Genomic DNA, 15,734 nt, shown 5'->3' with positions numbered 1-15,734 from the left:
TTAATAACATTTTGTCTTAATTAACATGCACAGTTTAAACTACGAATAGTTACACCCCGTGTGTTCTGCAACATGCTTAAGGAACATTACAAAACATAAGCTTCTTAAGGACAGGGTATATAAAAACATATTTAAACACATAAAAAGTACGAAAATTATAGTTGATACTTCATAATTTAATATCGTCTAGAGCTCGGACGTATTATTTTTAGAAACCACGATGGTCCATACGTCATACGAAGACGCGAGGGGATATTATTATAGCGATAACGTTTGTTACGGTCAGTTCTAAAAGTGTTAAGTGTTAGGTCAGTCTGGATATAAAAGGGAGTGACACAATGCACGGAAACTATCAATCAGGGGCCCTCACCCACGACGAGACCGAGGGTCTTCAACTCTACAGTACACAATAACAGTCATCAGATATTTCACATTCCTTTTGATCCGTCTCAAGTGGCTTGCAGTCGTGAGAATGTCTTAAATGGAATGAAATATATTAGTAGTGCTTGCATTGAAATATCAATAAGTACTAAGGAACTTTCGAAATAATAGGTTTTATGTCGACTTCTTCTGTGTAGATTAATACGCCGGCATTTGATATAAGAGTATAATAAAATTGGTTTAGTAGGTAATAAAGTTGATCAGTTCATACGAGATGAAAAACCTTGCTTCCTTACTTTTTTGGACGGTTTAAATCAGCTCTTTGGTGGAATGATAATTTTTTTACTTAAAATAATACAGGGTCAGTATGGTATTATATACTAAAATAAGTAGACCAATATTTATTCTAAAAAATATCCGAATTCGACTATTTCAAAGAATAAGAAGCCATAAGGCAAGAAAGGGTTTTTGTATACATAATATTATCTATAAATAATCTTTGTTTGAAATTCAATTTATTTAAATCTCATACAAAAAAGGAAAAACATTGGTGACACATGAAAATTATGTCAATACAGTCATTGTAAATTGTTAATCAATACTTTCAACTAAACGTTTGCATGATGTAATGTATTATTAAACTAATACTGCTGGTGCATTAAGATAATCCTGTGGCCTCGCATTCGCTCGATTTCGGAAGTGGCAATTCACATATCTCCTTGTATCAGTCGAGGTCAATCAACGTTGGGTAACTGTAGTCAAATGTGTTTAAAATATTATAAAGCTTGGTAGCAGCCTTTATCGTTATGATTTTACAATTGCTTGGTCATTTGACATGTTGCTAAACTTTAACAAAAGCATTGTATTTCTTATATAAATGACGTCATTTTGTTTTATAACGCCACTATTTTGTTGGGGCACCCAATTGTGTCACCCTCTCGTTTAATTGTGGCTGCCTCGTCACGGCATCAGCGTTTTTACATTCCATTGTGTTCGAAGGAAGTAATCTAATTGCCCTTCGTTGCAATGGAAGGAAGCATTCTTTTTGAGCGTGAATAACGCCATTGTTTGAAATAGCCTTTTCGTACGAAAGCCAAATTCAGTAATTCCTCGTTCCGATTATTGATCAGTTGAGGAATTAAAATGCACAGTCTTGCGTTATCCTGTATGAGAAATCTGTTTATTAAAATTAAACAGGATAGATCTATCTAGATTCTTTTTAACGTTGTGAAACTTGTGTCGACAAAAATAATCCATTTCCCATTAGATCTTAACGCCCCTTTATAGTGTAAAGGGTAAAGACCTCGACGTTCTAGATTATTTATGAGGCGTACCTTATTGTTCCAAATTCCTAGTTGGACATTGACAAACTTGTTTTTATTTTTCCTACCTATTCTTCGATGGTAAATGAGTTCACGGGCTCAATATGAGAATATGGCTACCTATGGTTACTTAAGTGTTAGATATCGCATAGTTACCTTGTATTACAAGTTCTTTAAGCCACACGTGATTCCAAGATTTTTATTGTAGATAAAACTGATCCGAACAATGTATTTCAAAGATTGACTTTACTTCAATGACCACATTGTGTTCGTTCAGCGTGTCGTAGTGGTTTATTCATGCAGAATTATAATAATCTCGCTTATGACTTTGTGTTTGTATGAAAATGAACAGGCAATGAATTTAAGAAAATAACTTTATTTAGCATTTACAATAAGGATCTCAATTCAGCGAGCTCGCATCGGTATTTCTATTGCAAACAGCTGTTTTTTTCAACGTGCTTGTTTTTGTTGCAAATAACCGCCGCCGCCCGATTTTGGGTTTACGCATCTGCCTCGCTCTTTATCTTGAAACGAAATCAGTATGGCAAACGGTTTCCGAAGCCCGCCAATCGGAACGGATGCATTCGGCAGCTGTGCATACTCTATACTATGCACGTTGTGTGCATCGATGCACTCTGATAAAATACATGATGATAAAGTTCTGTGAGACCAAACAAAGAGCTTGTTTTTGAGATCCGAGATCGATACATAAACAGTTTTCTTTATTTTTTTTCCTACCTATGCTGATAGCCTTGAGAAGCTGTTTCAGCTTCACCCTAACATGTAGATGAGCTCACGGGGCTCAAACCGGAAGTGTTGCTAACACTGGCCCTAGCAAGAGCAGTGCTTCGCAGAATCTACCACCGGATCGGAAACGCGACCCACTGGAAGATCCGACGAGAAACTCAGTGGGCTGTGTCTATGGGAAGCTTTCATGCCATCCGTTGGTAGTACGTGATTATTATTAATGTGTCGTGTTTAATGTTAATTTAGATACCGGTCGTAGGACGTATTGTGTACACATACAGTAACCATCTACGTGCATATTTCTGCCGCGCAGTTGTGCTTTCTACTCTAAAGGGTAGGACAACTTTTTTACAAATAGATGCGATTTTTTTCGTATCTCAAGGCAGTGGTGACATTTGCGTTGTGACGTCATATATCTCGAGTACTTGCCACTTGGTGGGAGCTTGTTTACATCTAGTGCATTAACAAATGTCAATAAACAACTTATGATTGTCATATTTGCTTTCATTACATTAGTAACCGTGATGAATGATTAGTTTAGAAATATATTTGAAAAGCTATTTATGTCGAATTCATGTTATACAAAAACTTGTTTTTCTATATATAAGAATTCATGAACGCGATTTAGTTTCCGCCGCAATTTTGTATTTACCATGTGCTCTCGTCCGAAACTTGCTTAGCGATGCGCAACTGTGCGAAACTTTTCAGATGAACACTTCATTGGAATTTTAGATCGTTCGTGCATTAAAAACAGATTTAAAAAAAAATACTGTTACAAAAATATACTTTTTTTTTCTCGTAGACAATAACTGCCGTTTAGTTAAATTATAAACTTTCATTGGGTTTCAGTTAAATTATAAATGTTCATTGGGTATCATTCATTTTACTGGTGGTAGGACAACTTGTGAGTCCGCACGGGTAGGTACCACCACCCTGCCTATTTGAATTTCAATTTTGAATTTTGCTCCAGAAAACATTTAACAACAGGTGGGCTGTGAGCTCGTCCACCCGTATAAGCAATAAAAAAATAATTGATTAATTAAAATTTAAGTAGTAAGTAAGTATAGATCGTGGGAGTAAGATATTTCGACTCTCGACAATACAAGTTGCTCTGACATTCGCAAAACCGAGGTCGAAGCAATGGTTGAATGAATGCCAGTTCATAATCACAGGAAAAACAATTTGTCTGCGGAGTATTTTTTTGCGTAAAATGTAATAAACTTCATAGATATAAACATTGAATTTGTGGGTTTTTCCTTGGTGGTAAACATGTTTCTTTTGCACCTTAAAAACATTGTTGTTGTACGAATAAACGACTTACATGATGGTAATTGGTTACCCCTTCATGGACGTTGGCTTATCGAGGAGCTATTTCTCGGTATACCACATTTGAGACCTTACTTTCGGCTAAATAATCTGATAGAAAAATCGTTATTCCACAATTAGCCACCCAAATATGTCAAGAAAAATGATAAATGAGAAGTACTTATTGTAAGTACATGTTTTCATGTTGATCGAATTCGTTAGCCTCAATTGTGGTGGAAATTCAAATAAATGACATCAAAGTCAAGTCCGGTTAAGGGTAACCACCCTTGACACGGTCAGCGGTCATGGGTCATTATAACCCGCAAATAAAAGAGAAAATTGAATTTAGTGAAATTCAAGTATCCATAAGCGACATACATAAAAGAACATTAAATCGTTCTGTATGAAGTTTCTAGAATATTATTATATTACCATATTTAAACGGTTCCTTTTTACTCGCAATGAGTGAACGAGCCCACTTGGTATACAATGGTTTCCGTAGCCCGTATTATTAATACTAGTGGTCCCGCAGTAGTCGAAATTCGACTATAATTAATTGAAATTGTAAGTTTGTACACTATTATGATTCTATTTTCAAAGACTATTATTATACTTCTATAATCACAAATTTCGCCAAGAATACACTATAGAAAAATATTAATAAAGACAAACAATATTTAATCTATTCTCAATTTGACCACAGACGTCAAGAACAAAAGATTGACAATAAATAAATAGTAAGCATGCGTGTGTGCGTCAAATACATAGTACTTAGTGTGTGTAATGTTTTTTTTAATGATTTATAATGTATTTTTTAAGCATAATTTTAAAAAATATTAACATTGTCCACTCCTTCTCTAAATTCTCTATAAGTGTGGGCAAATTCATACTCCTACGTCCGCGCAATTTTCGTAAAAAGGGATACAAAGTTTTTCCTTCACGTATTAATATATGCATATTATAGTACATATTCATTCAAATACACAGTATAGTGTGGCTCATGAATCAAATAATAAACAAGAAAGAAACACGTGATTTTCTAATGGAATCACAAAAGACCTGACAGGATGGAAGAAGCCATATCCAAGTTCGCGTGCAACAATAGGTAGGTTAGGAATTAGGATTGACACTGTCTTTTATTAGATTACACGCACGACGCCCGCATGCGTGGTTGAACAATTTAAAGATTTCTATAATAGTTCAATATAGGTTACCGACATTCTCTGGCATTGAAGGGATCAATCATTACATGACTTACTCGATCGACGCATTTATTACAAATTCTCACTAATAGAAAATTATTAACAAATGTTTTGAAGTCATTTCATGATAAAGGATAATAAATATAAATGCCGAGTTAACATTTTTTTGTACACTTCTATTTACGGTAGCGTTGGGTGTAGGTATGTCATAGGCGTTTTATTTGGAGACTCGAGTTCTCTAAGAAATTATTTGAAATGGTCTTTTCATCTACAACTTCGTATGGCACTATCCGCTACCCCAATAGAGTTCATTCTTACTAGCTGTTTAAAAATAATATACCTACTCGTCCGATTGTCGAACGTGTATATAGCGCACCTTTAAAATTGAAGTGGCATAACTACAAATAAAAAAAAAGTGTTTTTTATACTTCATACCACTTTTAAGCATGTATTCTATCAGTGTATAAAATTAAACAGTCTCTTTAATTCCAGAGAAGGACAAACGTACTCTTTTCGTCTCTTTTCAATCAAGCGCATGTCTTGAACTATAAAAATCGAAAAACAAAAAAAATACAATTCTTCAATTACATTTTTGGAGTTTACCAAAAACAAAAATTTCGGATTAAGCCACTTTAATTCTAAAGGTGCGATATGTTATTTTTATATAGCAATAGTATAGTAATTATGTATGCTAATAATAATACTACTGAGATGACTTACTCAATCTTCTTTAAATGTTTATAGCTTCCATTTTATAAATTAATATATTAAAATGACGGAATACGTTAAGAAATCAAATTCACAACTAGGAGTGGTATTTTATCGGTTGATATACTAAAAATTTGAGTGTGTTTGTCGAATGTTGTTGAATTACATTGGTAGCACTTGCGTAAATAAGAAAAATTATACGCGCGCTTAAAACTTAATGTCTACTGATATCACATTGTTTTAACAAAAATTTGCGTCCATATTTACCTATACAGTTATTGAAAAAATGAATTCACTACAAGAAATATTCGAATCGTTTATTAACTAGATATGAGAATCTAGCTCGTTATATCTTGTTTGTAATGCAGTTCATAGTAATATCTATATGTTAATACGTGAAGCAAAAAATTTGTACCCCTTTTTACGAAAATTGCGTGGACGGAGCAGTATGAAATTTCCCACATTTATAGAGAATATAGAGAAGGAGTGCACAATGCTAATATTTTTTAAAAATAATGCATAAACGATACATTAAATCAATAAAGAAAACATTACACACACTACATACCATGTATTTGACGCACACACGCATGCATACTATTTATTGTCAAACTTTTGTTCTTGACGTCTGTGGTCAAATTGAGAATAGATTAAATATTGTTTGTCTGTATTAATATTTTTTTATAGTGTAGCCTTGGCGAAATTTGTGATTATAGAAGTATAAAATACAATCGTAATAGTGTACAAACTTACAATTCTAATTAATTATAGTCGAATTTCGACTATTCCGGGAACACTAGTTATTGTTATTAGCTGGCTTTATTCTTAGTAGTGCGCAGTGTTGGCGAGCTACAGTAAAACACAAGTTTGACGAATCGCGTTTCAGTCAGTATTTATGTTGTTATGAAACGCGACTTCTGAAACATTCCAGACGCGGTTGTTCGATTTTAATTTCCCTAAAAGCGGACTACATTAGAAATTTCATTAGGAAACCGCTGCAAATAAATCTCGCGTTTGTTTTCCGCATTTGAAGACTGTTTCATTCATGTATAAGAAAGAAGACGGCCACAGAATGTTTTACAAGCTTGACAACACAACAGGCCCAATAAATATTCATTTAATTATATAACGTCCGTCTGGTGTAGTGGTAAGTGACATGGTCACTACACTAGGGGGTCGCGGGTTCGAATCCCGCCAAGGGAAGATACTTGTATGATAAATATAAATGTCTTTTCCAGGGTTATGGATGCATATTAAATATATGTATGTGTATAATAAAAATCTTACATTTATTTCCGATATCTGGTACCTGTAACACAAGTTCTTTACGAACTTATCACGGGACCAGTTAACGTGGCGTGATTGTTAGTAAAATATTTATATATTTATTTATTTATTTTACGTAAAGGTTACGTAAAGAATTGTTTGTTAATTCCGTTAACATATTTTAATTGCATGGCATCGTCTATCCACACGAAAACAAAAAGGCAAGGCCGAAAGAGGCGTTCACTTTCGCCACGATTTGCTAAGCGTGAGTAACACTATATAGTTTCGTGTTCCCCCATCGCTCGTTCAATACCCAAAAGTAATTATTTCTAAACGACTAAAAACGCTGCAAGAATTTTTGACTTTTTTACTGGTTCTCTTGTGAGTCCGCACGGGTACGAACCACCACCCGCCTGTTTCTGCCGTGAAGCAGTAATGCGTTTCGGTTTGAAGGGTGGGGCAGCCGTTGTAACTATACTGAGACCCTAGAACTTATATCTCAAGGTGGGTGGCGCATTTACGTTGTAGATGCCTATGGGCTCCAGTAACCACTTAACACCAGGTGGCTGTGAGCTCGTCCATCCATTTAAGCAATAAAAAATAAAAACTTGATCGCTTGTGAATATCACGATTTTAATTCTACGTCCGCTTTTGAAAGTCCGCTCGAATTCTTTGCCCGCGGTAAACACGACAAACAATAACTCGACATCTGCTCTCCCAAGCAGGTGTGTTTTTAAAGACCGCTTAATCGGCTCTATTGTCTGTAATCTCACTTCTCCGAGAAGCCCGGATGATTAGCTTTCCTTTTTTTTTTCGTGAGCGTGTAAAAATTCAGAACAATAGAATCAGTGAATGACGTCAAGCAGCTCTATTATTTCGAATACGTCAATTTGTTGTTTAGAACTCTACGATCGACGTGCTACTTCCATTAAAATCTTGAATTGTTAGTTGGTTCAAATGAATTGTACGTATGTGTATAATTTAAATGAATCTTTAAGATATAGGTATCTGGATTTCTTAAATGAAAAAAAGTATTTGAATGAACATGCTCTATAAAACGTGTTAATTAAAGGTTTTGATTTTTAAGCTATTGCATAGCTTCTATCGCGGGCCTTGAGCGCGGCGACTGAATCAAGAAATTTCGTAACGAAAATAACCTGACACCCCCACTACGCCTACTATGTAGCTCGCGTTCAACACATTCACACGTTGCGTTGGTGTAGTGTTTGTGATTAAGCGCGCGGCGTGACGTCGCACTGCATGAGCATCATGAAAAGTCTGCCCATTTCTCTCACGCGGTCTAGCTTATGAGTGTGAAGGGGACAGTTAATGTTTTGCTTTTGTTAATGTTTATAAATATGGCGTGGTCTTATTTTTATTATTTTTTTAATATTAAATTATTATTGTCTAATTGTAATTGCATAAGTTGATAAAAAATGCTTTGCAATAGCTTTACCGCAGCAGTCCCCGAGTGCCACACGTCTTTTTTATTAATTTATCAGCTCCGATCGGCAGACGATCTCACAATGCATTTGATAATAAGTAATTATTAGTATCCCATAAACACTATAATATTAAGTGAGAAATTAAGTTAATGTCTCACTGGTATTACATGACGGCTATCGAATTAAAAAAAAAACGGATCGTAGTGCACCCTTTAGGGGGGCACGGAATGAGTCTCGGGGTAAACCCCACTGCCCGGGCAGTTGCTCCCCAACCTATACAGCAAATCAAAATATATTGATTCGCAGTAGCAATAGACAGGACGGTGCTAACGACCTGTGCGAGCTCAGAACATATCCTATCAGCTAAACGAACCAAGGGAATAAGTACTATATAAACACAGTTGAAGTAATAGATTAGGAACGCCAGTATCACTACATAGTATAACACAAAGTCGCTTTGTCTGTCCCTATATCCCTATGTATGCTTAAATCTTTAAAACTACGCAACGGATTTTGATGCAATTTTTTTATAGATAGATTGATTGAAGAGGAATGTTTATATGTATAATAACATCCATTAAATAGTGGAGAAATCAATAATAAATTACAGTTTCCGAAGCGAAGCGAGGGCGGGTCGCTAGTTAAGAAATAACCCAGTCTATTACTATAGACAGGTGCAAGAACCTCTGGCCATACGAAGAGCTACAAAATCTGAATTGTTTAGATGTTAAACAAAAATATGCCTCATTAACTATCAGTGTTTTAACAAGTCTTCAATTGAAATCAATGTAACAATAACTTTAAAATTTGTCGTCGTTAAAAGACTGTTGGTTTTTCATTGACATCATTGTTTGCTGGCGTCACAGCTTAAAGTGTCTTAATTGCTTTGTTTTCATTGAAATAAGGAACAGATTCTATTGTTTTGTGAATTATCTAGCCGACTAGCGTCATGAAAAAAAGATTAATCCTGATTAATAGTTGGACTGTTAATTGTCTTCGTGTTGTTTTAGTCATTCGATATCGACTTAGTTATCGGAGAAATTGGGAGCTGTGCTATTTAACTAGGCGTGCTCTGCGATTTCACGCGCGTTTTTAAACAGTAAAGTGAATTTATTTAAAGTTGAGGTGTATTTCTTTTTAATATCTTTAATGTACATACACTCTTCTGGTATAGTTGCACTGTTTTATGATAGTCTAGAATCTAGATTATTGACGTCAATGCCGAAACGATCTGTAGATGTATTCGACATTCGATAGACCCTCACAAAAACTCAACCTACACGCAATAATGGATTCAAGTGAAGCTGTACATCTGACCTATTACAAATTAAACATATTAATAACAATATAAAAATCATAAAACTTCTCTAACATTCATTTTTAGAAGTCAGTAAAATGTGTAAGAACCAATTTCGTTATTTTTGTATAAATTATAATTACATAATACAGAATGTACATAATTATATTATTATTTACTTATTTGAAATTGTACTGTCGTTTGGGACTTAGCAGCACATCTACTCCCGAGGGTGCAACAAACACTCTTGGTTCCCGATAACGATCCAAAAATAAACTACGATAATTCGTTCACCATTAAAGAACGGTGTGGTTATGGCATTCCATTCAACACCGCCACTTCCTTTTACTTTCTCAAACGGCATACCATTGGCAAAATTCACGCCATGTAGTTTTCTATTTTATACAAGTTGCTATCGACTGTTTTACGATAGCGATCGGGAAATATAATATTATCTCGAAACTGGTACTGTCTAGACGTTTACTTTTGTCGAACGTAAAAATTACGTAGAAGTGACAGTTGTCGTAGATATTACACAAATTCTTTTGTAACTGTTATTTTCATTGTTATTCCGTCACGGCTGAGCCCCGAGACCCACGCGGTCTCATAAGGAACTAGTAAAGTCACACGGTGAATACTAATAAGAGACTCGCCTTCGTATTTTGATGTAGTAACTGGTTTTGCAACTTTGTCGATACAAATCTTAATGATAAGCGTAGTGTACCGAATCCATTTTTGTATTCAATAATAGTATAAATACTATCGACATTTTTTTTATCTAGCCACACGCAACTCACGCAAATAATATGATTTTGATTACATGACGTATGTTTGATCAAGTGTAGTTATCAAATTTAATATACAAACAAAAAGTAAAAATTAATTCCACTTCTTGAAAAACTTTAACATCGTATAGTCAGTCGGTCCAAGAAATGTGCTCACAGATCTTTGTTTACTTGTTTCGTAGTAAAAATTCTTTGGGTGGTGTTTAGGCTGCGTAATCGAGGCGATCCTTATTCGAATGGTATGCGGAGCGTTTATTGAGTTCAGTTGCGTAAAATACACAGAATACGGACGCGAGACAGACTTTAATGACAGTATGGCATACGGCCGCTTCAAGGATGGACGTGCGTTTGTCGGTCGGTCGGCGTTTCGTTTCTATTTACGCGCTGTGAAACATCGCAAGGTTGTTTGCGGGCTGTGACTACCGCTCGCTCGTGCTCCAACGCTTCGTTCTCGTGGCTGCTGTTGTGGATGATAATTAAATTACGTACCTACTCTGTGCTTTGAATCAAGTGATTTACGAATTAACAGCCAAAGTTTAGTCGACCAGATGGTTAGGAAAATTATCGTAATCGGAATTCAACATTACGAGGATCCTTTTTATAAGTGCGTTATCAATAATACATACATTTATATAAACAATAAAGCAATATATTTACCGGTTTCAATTTTAATAGAATATATTATAGATTTTGGAAAAACCATATGATTTTACGTATGTTTTTTTTTGTTGTTGTAGGCATGTGACAGGCGCAGGAGGGCCGCCAGCGGGATGCGGTCATCAAAGGAACAGGTCCCTGGACTCTGTGCTCCAACGGATACCAGAAGACATGACACCAACTTCGCCGGAGGATGCACCTCTGCGACTCACTATCGAAGCGACGGTACCAAGATTGGCGCTACCCCCGGAAGTGCCGACAGGCTCAGACGACTCTGGTATTCACACGCCGCCCGATGACAACGAAGACGAGCGACCCCCGCTCCCGACAGCGGCGCGGTCTAGAGAAAGTCTTGATTCTGGAAATCCGGAAGACACAGAGAAACCTCCCGATCCCCCCGATACGATAGCAGAACCGACAACTACAGCTGGCACCAGCGTCGCAAGCACGTCCAAAAACAAAGACTCTCTGTTAAGACTATTCGAGAGTTCGTTGTTTGACATGAACATGGCAATAGAATATTTTCACAACTCCTCGGGCGTACAGACTTATCTGGCGAATAAGTTGTTTTCGTTTCCGCACGAGGATGTCGATTTTTATCTGCCGCAGCTGGCAACGATGTACATAGAGTTAGCCGACGTAGCGGAGGTGCTAAAGCCGTATTTGATTCATAGATGTAAACAGAGCACGGAGTTTTCGCTGCGACTCGTATGGTTGTTGACCGCGTTCGGTGGAGATTCGACAACGTCTAAAGCGATGAAGCTGAGAGAATCCATACTGGCCGAAAAGATTAGGCCGGCAGCGAAAAGAGGACATCACCGAACACAATCGGACGCTTCGGCGTTGAGAGTGTCGACGCCTCCTTGGAAATATTTAGGGGACTTGACATCTGGACGGGCCTTCGATAATGGTTGTGTTTGTGGGGAACAGTGTTCGTGCGACGCTCCCAGACTGGCACCGCATTTAGAGGTAATTATTAATCATTCGTTTAATTAAATCAGTCGATCGATATTTTAGGGTGGGACCTTAAAATGTTTGGCGACAGCAACGATAAGTGTTTGAATCCCAAAACAGAATAGTGCAACAATTTAAATTCATTTATTTAAACTCGTAGCATATAGAGTGGTAACATTTCACACAGAGTAAGTGAATTAAAATGGCAATATATAAAGGTCATCTCTATTTTTTGTTGTAAACAGAAACGAGATGAACTTATTTGAGTTTATATACCGAACCAACTTTTGATTAGTTAAATGAATTGTAATGTGTTAAACACATTTCACGGCACGTGCCGCGTACACTTGTGTAAATTCTTGACGAATACATAACTTTTTGCATCAAAACATGAACAGCAGGGTAAACAGAATAAATATGTAATAGTGAATTCATATTGATTTCGTAAATCTAATCTAAATCTAAAGGTTTTAAAATATCATAAAATCTTAATAAACAATAGGTCTTAAAAAAGTTAGCTGATTAAATAAAACTTTCAAAGGATCGTTGAAAATATCACTAACTAATCGAAATAAAATATTATTCCGTATTGATAGATCTTATAGATGCTATCATCTTTGATAGCATTTATAAGATCTGTCAATATGTTACATTTGCATTTAGTTTAATGTTATTAAATTTATAAGACTACAACAAGCACATCTATATATATAAAAATGAAACCCGTTTTCCTTTTTTTTTTTTTTTTTTTCCTACCTAAGCTGAGAGCCTTGAGAGGCTATGTCAGCGTAACCCTAACTTTAGTAGGTGAGCTCACGGGGCTCAAACCTGACGATGTTGCTAACACGAACCCTAGCAAGAGTCGTGCTTCGCAGAATCTACCACCGGATCGGAAACGCGACCCACTGAGAAGATCCGGCGAGAAACTCAGTGGGCTGTGTCTGAGAGTTAATTTACTCGTCGAGCCCTTCGTCGCAAGCGACGGGTTCGACGAGAACGGTGACCGGTGCTTGAAGTACCTAAAAGCACCGTTAGTGGATCGGGAGGATCCGAGATGACGTGTTTTGGGCGACGTCGACTGCTTTCCATTCTGTCCGCAGGATCGGGAATGTAGGGCGGCCACGATGAGAGGGTTCTCGTGTCGTGCCGCTTTATCGAAGTGGCGCATGGACGCCGACTGCAGATACTTACTGATGGACTCTAAGTCCAGGTCGTCATGGAGGTCGACGTTCCTGACGAACCACGGGGCTCCGACGGCTATCCTGCAAAAACGGGATTGAATGATTTGAAAGGATTTTAAGTGTATGCGGGCCGCGTGAGCGAACACTACACTTGCATAGGTCATGACGGGGCGTATGCAAGTTTTGTAGAGTGTCACCTTATTTCTAAGGGACATTTTACTTCGCCTACATATCATCGGGTAGAGACGTCCTAGGATGAAGGCGGCACGGTCGCGTACCGTCTTGATGTGGGGGCGGAATGTCATCCTACTGTCGAGGGTGACGCCTAAATATTTGACCTTCGGGGCCCACGGTATGGGCTGGTCGAACATCGTGATTGGGCGAACGGCGGGGGCGGGGGTGTTGACGCGCCTAGTCGGGAGAGGGATGCTCAGCGTGGTGTTCGGAGGGCGACCCCTTTTGAAGAGCACCGCTGTGCTTTTCGTGGGGTTAATGTCGATGCGCCACTTCCGGAACCACTGTCCCATGGTGGTAGCTGCGGTCTGAAGTCGTCGATGAAGCAACGCCTTCTTCCTACACGAGTAGTAGATGGCGGTGTCATCGGCGAAGAGCGCCAGATGGGTCTCCGGAGACCGGGGTATATCGTTGATATACAAACTGAATAGTAACGGGGAGAGGGCGGAGCCTTGCGGGACTCCGGCTGTGACGTGACGGGGCCGGGAACGCGTTCCCTCGACTCGATATCGGAACGAACGGTTCGACAAGTAGTCTTGTATGATGAGCACGAGCCTGTCTGGCACTCCCATGTTATACAGTTTGTATATCAAACCGTTGTGCCAGACTTTGTCGAACGCCTTCGCTATATCGAAGAAGAGGGCTCCTGTCGGAATGGGTTTCCGCCTGTTCAGCCCTAGTAAGATGTGCTCCGTGAGGCGGTGCACTTGATGGACGCACGAGTGTCTGGCGCGGAATCCAAACTGCTCGTCTATCAGAATTTTGTTCGCGGATACGAAGTCCCAGAGGCGTTTACGAAGGAGCCGTTCGTATAGTTTGCCTATCGCCGGGAGGAGACTGATGGGGCGGTAACTCGCGGTTTCGTTCTTCGGTTTGCCCGGCTTGTGTATGCCGATAACGTCCGCTTCTTTCCACGCCGCGGGAAAGATGCAGTTCGTCATAGCAGCATTTAATATGGTGGACCCGTTTTCCGTTGTCACGACATAACATGAAAACGGCTTGACCGATTTGGCTAATTTTGGTCTTGAATTATTTGTGGAAGTCCAGAGAAGGTTTAAAAGGTATAAAAATATGAAAATTCTCGGAATTAAATAAAAATAACAATTTTGTTTTCCCTTTGACGTGTCCCCCGTCGGACGGATTCCTTTTGTTTGTTTTAAGTTTATTCTATATAAAAGTTTAGGTCTTTTATTTATCGATTGAAGCACTACGAAGTCTGCCGGGTCAGCTAGTTAGATATAAATTACCATGCTTTGGTATAAGAAATGTAACAGACAGGGCAATGCATATTTGATTATATGTATTCTAATTCTGGTATTTCAAAGTTCTCTTGTTAATTATTATTGACTAATACTCGTATAATCATTGTCGCGAAATTAAATATCAAAAAAAGGTTTTAAAATCATTCTCTGTCATTACGACATACTGTTTTAAATATCACGAATTATATGCTCACGGTTATATCCCTTAGCAACGTTATACTGAATTATTGAAAAGCCTTTTATTAAAGTAAAATAAAAGAATGATTCATAGAAATATAATACAATTATTTTTACAATTTCTTTAATCAAAATATTATACAAGGAATATTAGATCGGAAATTGTTTGCACCCTTGCGTTGTCAGAGACGAGTGGGAACTGATCTGTAATTTGTTAATTGCACTTTTGGGTCTAGCATTAGAACTGTGTACTCAGCATAGTATGAGAGTATGTAGGTATATTATTATGCCGGAAAGTTACATGGACAATACCAAAGCAAAATCGTATAACAAGAAAATGGGCGCTATTTGTGTGTTCGAAGTGGTTCGAAATGTATTAGCGGTATTTCAGCCGTGAAGCAGTAATGCGTTTCGATTTGAAGGGCGGGGCAGCCGTCTTAACTGTACTGAGACCTTAAAACTTGTATCTCAAGGTGCGTGGCGCATTTACGTTGTAAACGTCTATGGGCTCCAGTAACCACTTTAACACCAGGTGGACTGTGAGCTCGTCCACTCATCTAAGCAATAAAAAAAAATACTAGATGACATTGGTACAATGTAGTACAAACCTTGGACCAAAGGTTGGTCTTTCGTCAGCGTCAGTTAGATGTCACTCGGTTATTAACACATTTTTTATTGGCCAATTAAAATGTGGAATTCTGCTCTGCGGTGTTGTAATTTTGCTTGTGGGGCCCGTGTGACTGTCGCGGCAGCGATCGTTAACATAATTTAATATTTTTCTAAATCTTAAGTAATCGTGACAAATTTTCGG

The 15,734-nt window shown here is 37.8% G+C and overlaps 1 protein-coding gene across 2 annotated transcripts in view; it reads left to right on the top strand.

The window, feature by feature from the left end:
* Positions 1-15,734, top strand: part of LOC101741374 (phosphatidylinositol 4-kinase beta) — a 59,625-nt gene that overhangs the window by 11,845 nt on the left and 32,046 nt on the right. The window contains exons 1-2 of one of the 2 annotated variants that reach the window (XM_012697292.4): positions 10,763-11,062; positions 11,196-12,084. In XM_012697292.4, coding sequence (XP_012552746.1) covers positions 11,007-11,062; positions 11,196-12,084 — 945 coding nt within the window. In that variant the 5' untranslated portion in view covers positions 10,763-11,006. Of the gene's footprint in view, positions 1-10,762; positions 11,063-11,195; positions 12,085-15,734 lie in introns of those variants that run through there. The other variant, XM_004922881.5, reaches the window with a different exon arrangement.

The sequence above is a fragment of the Bombyx mori genome, chromosome 9, assembly GCF_030269925.1.
Source record: "Bombyx mori chromosome 9, ASM3026992v2".
Classification (NCBI taxonomy): domain Eukaryota; kingdom Metazoa; phylum Arthropoda; class Insecta; order Lepidoptera; family Bombycidae; genus Bombyx; species Bombyx mori.
Note: the sequence above shows the minus strand (reverse complement) of the source record. Positions and strands in the feature narration are given on the sequence as shown.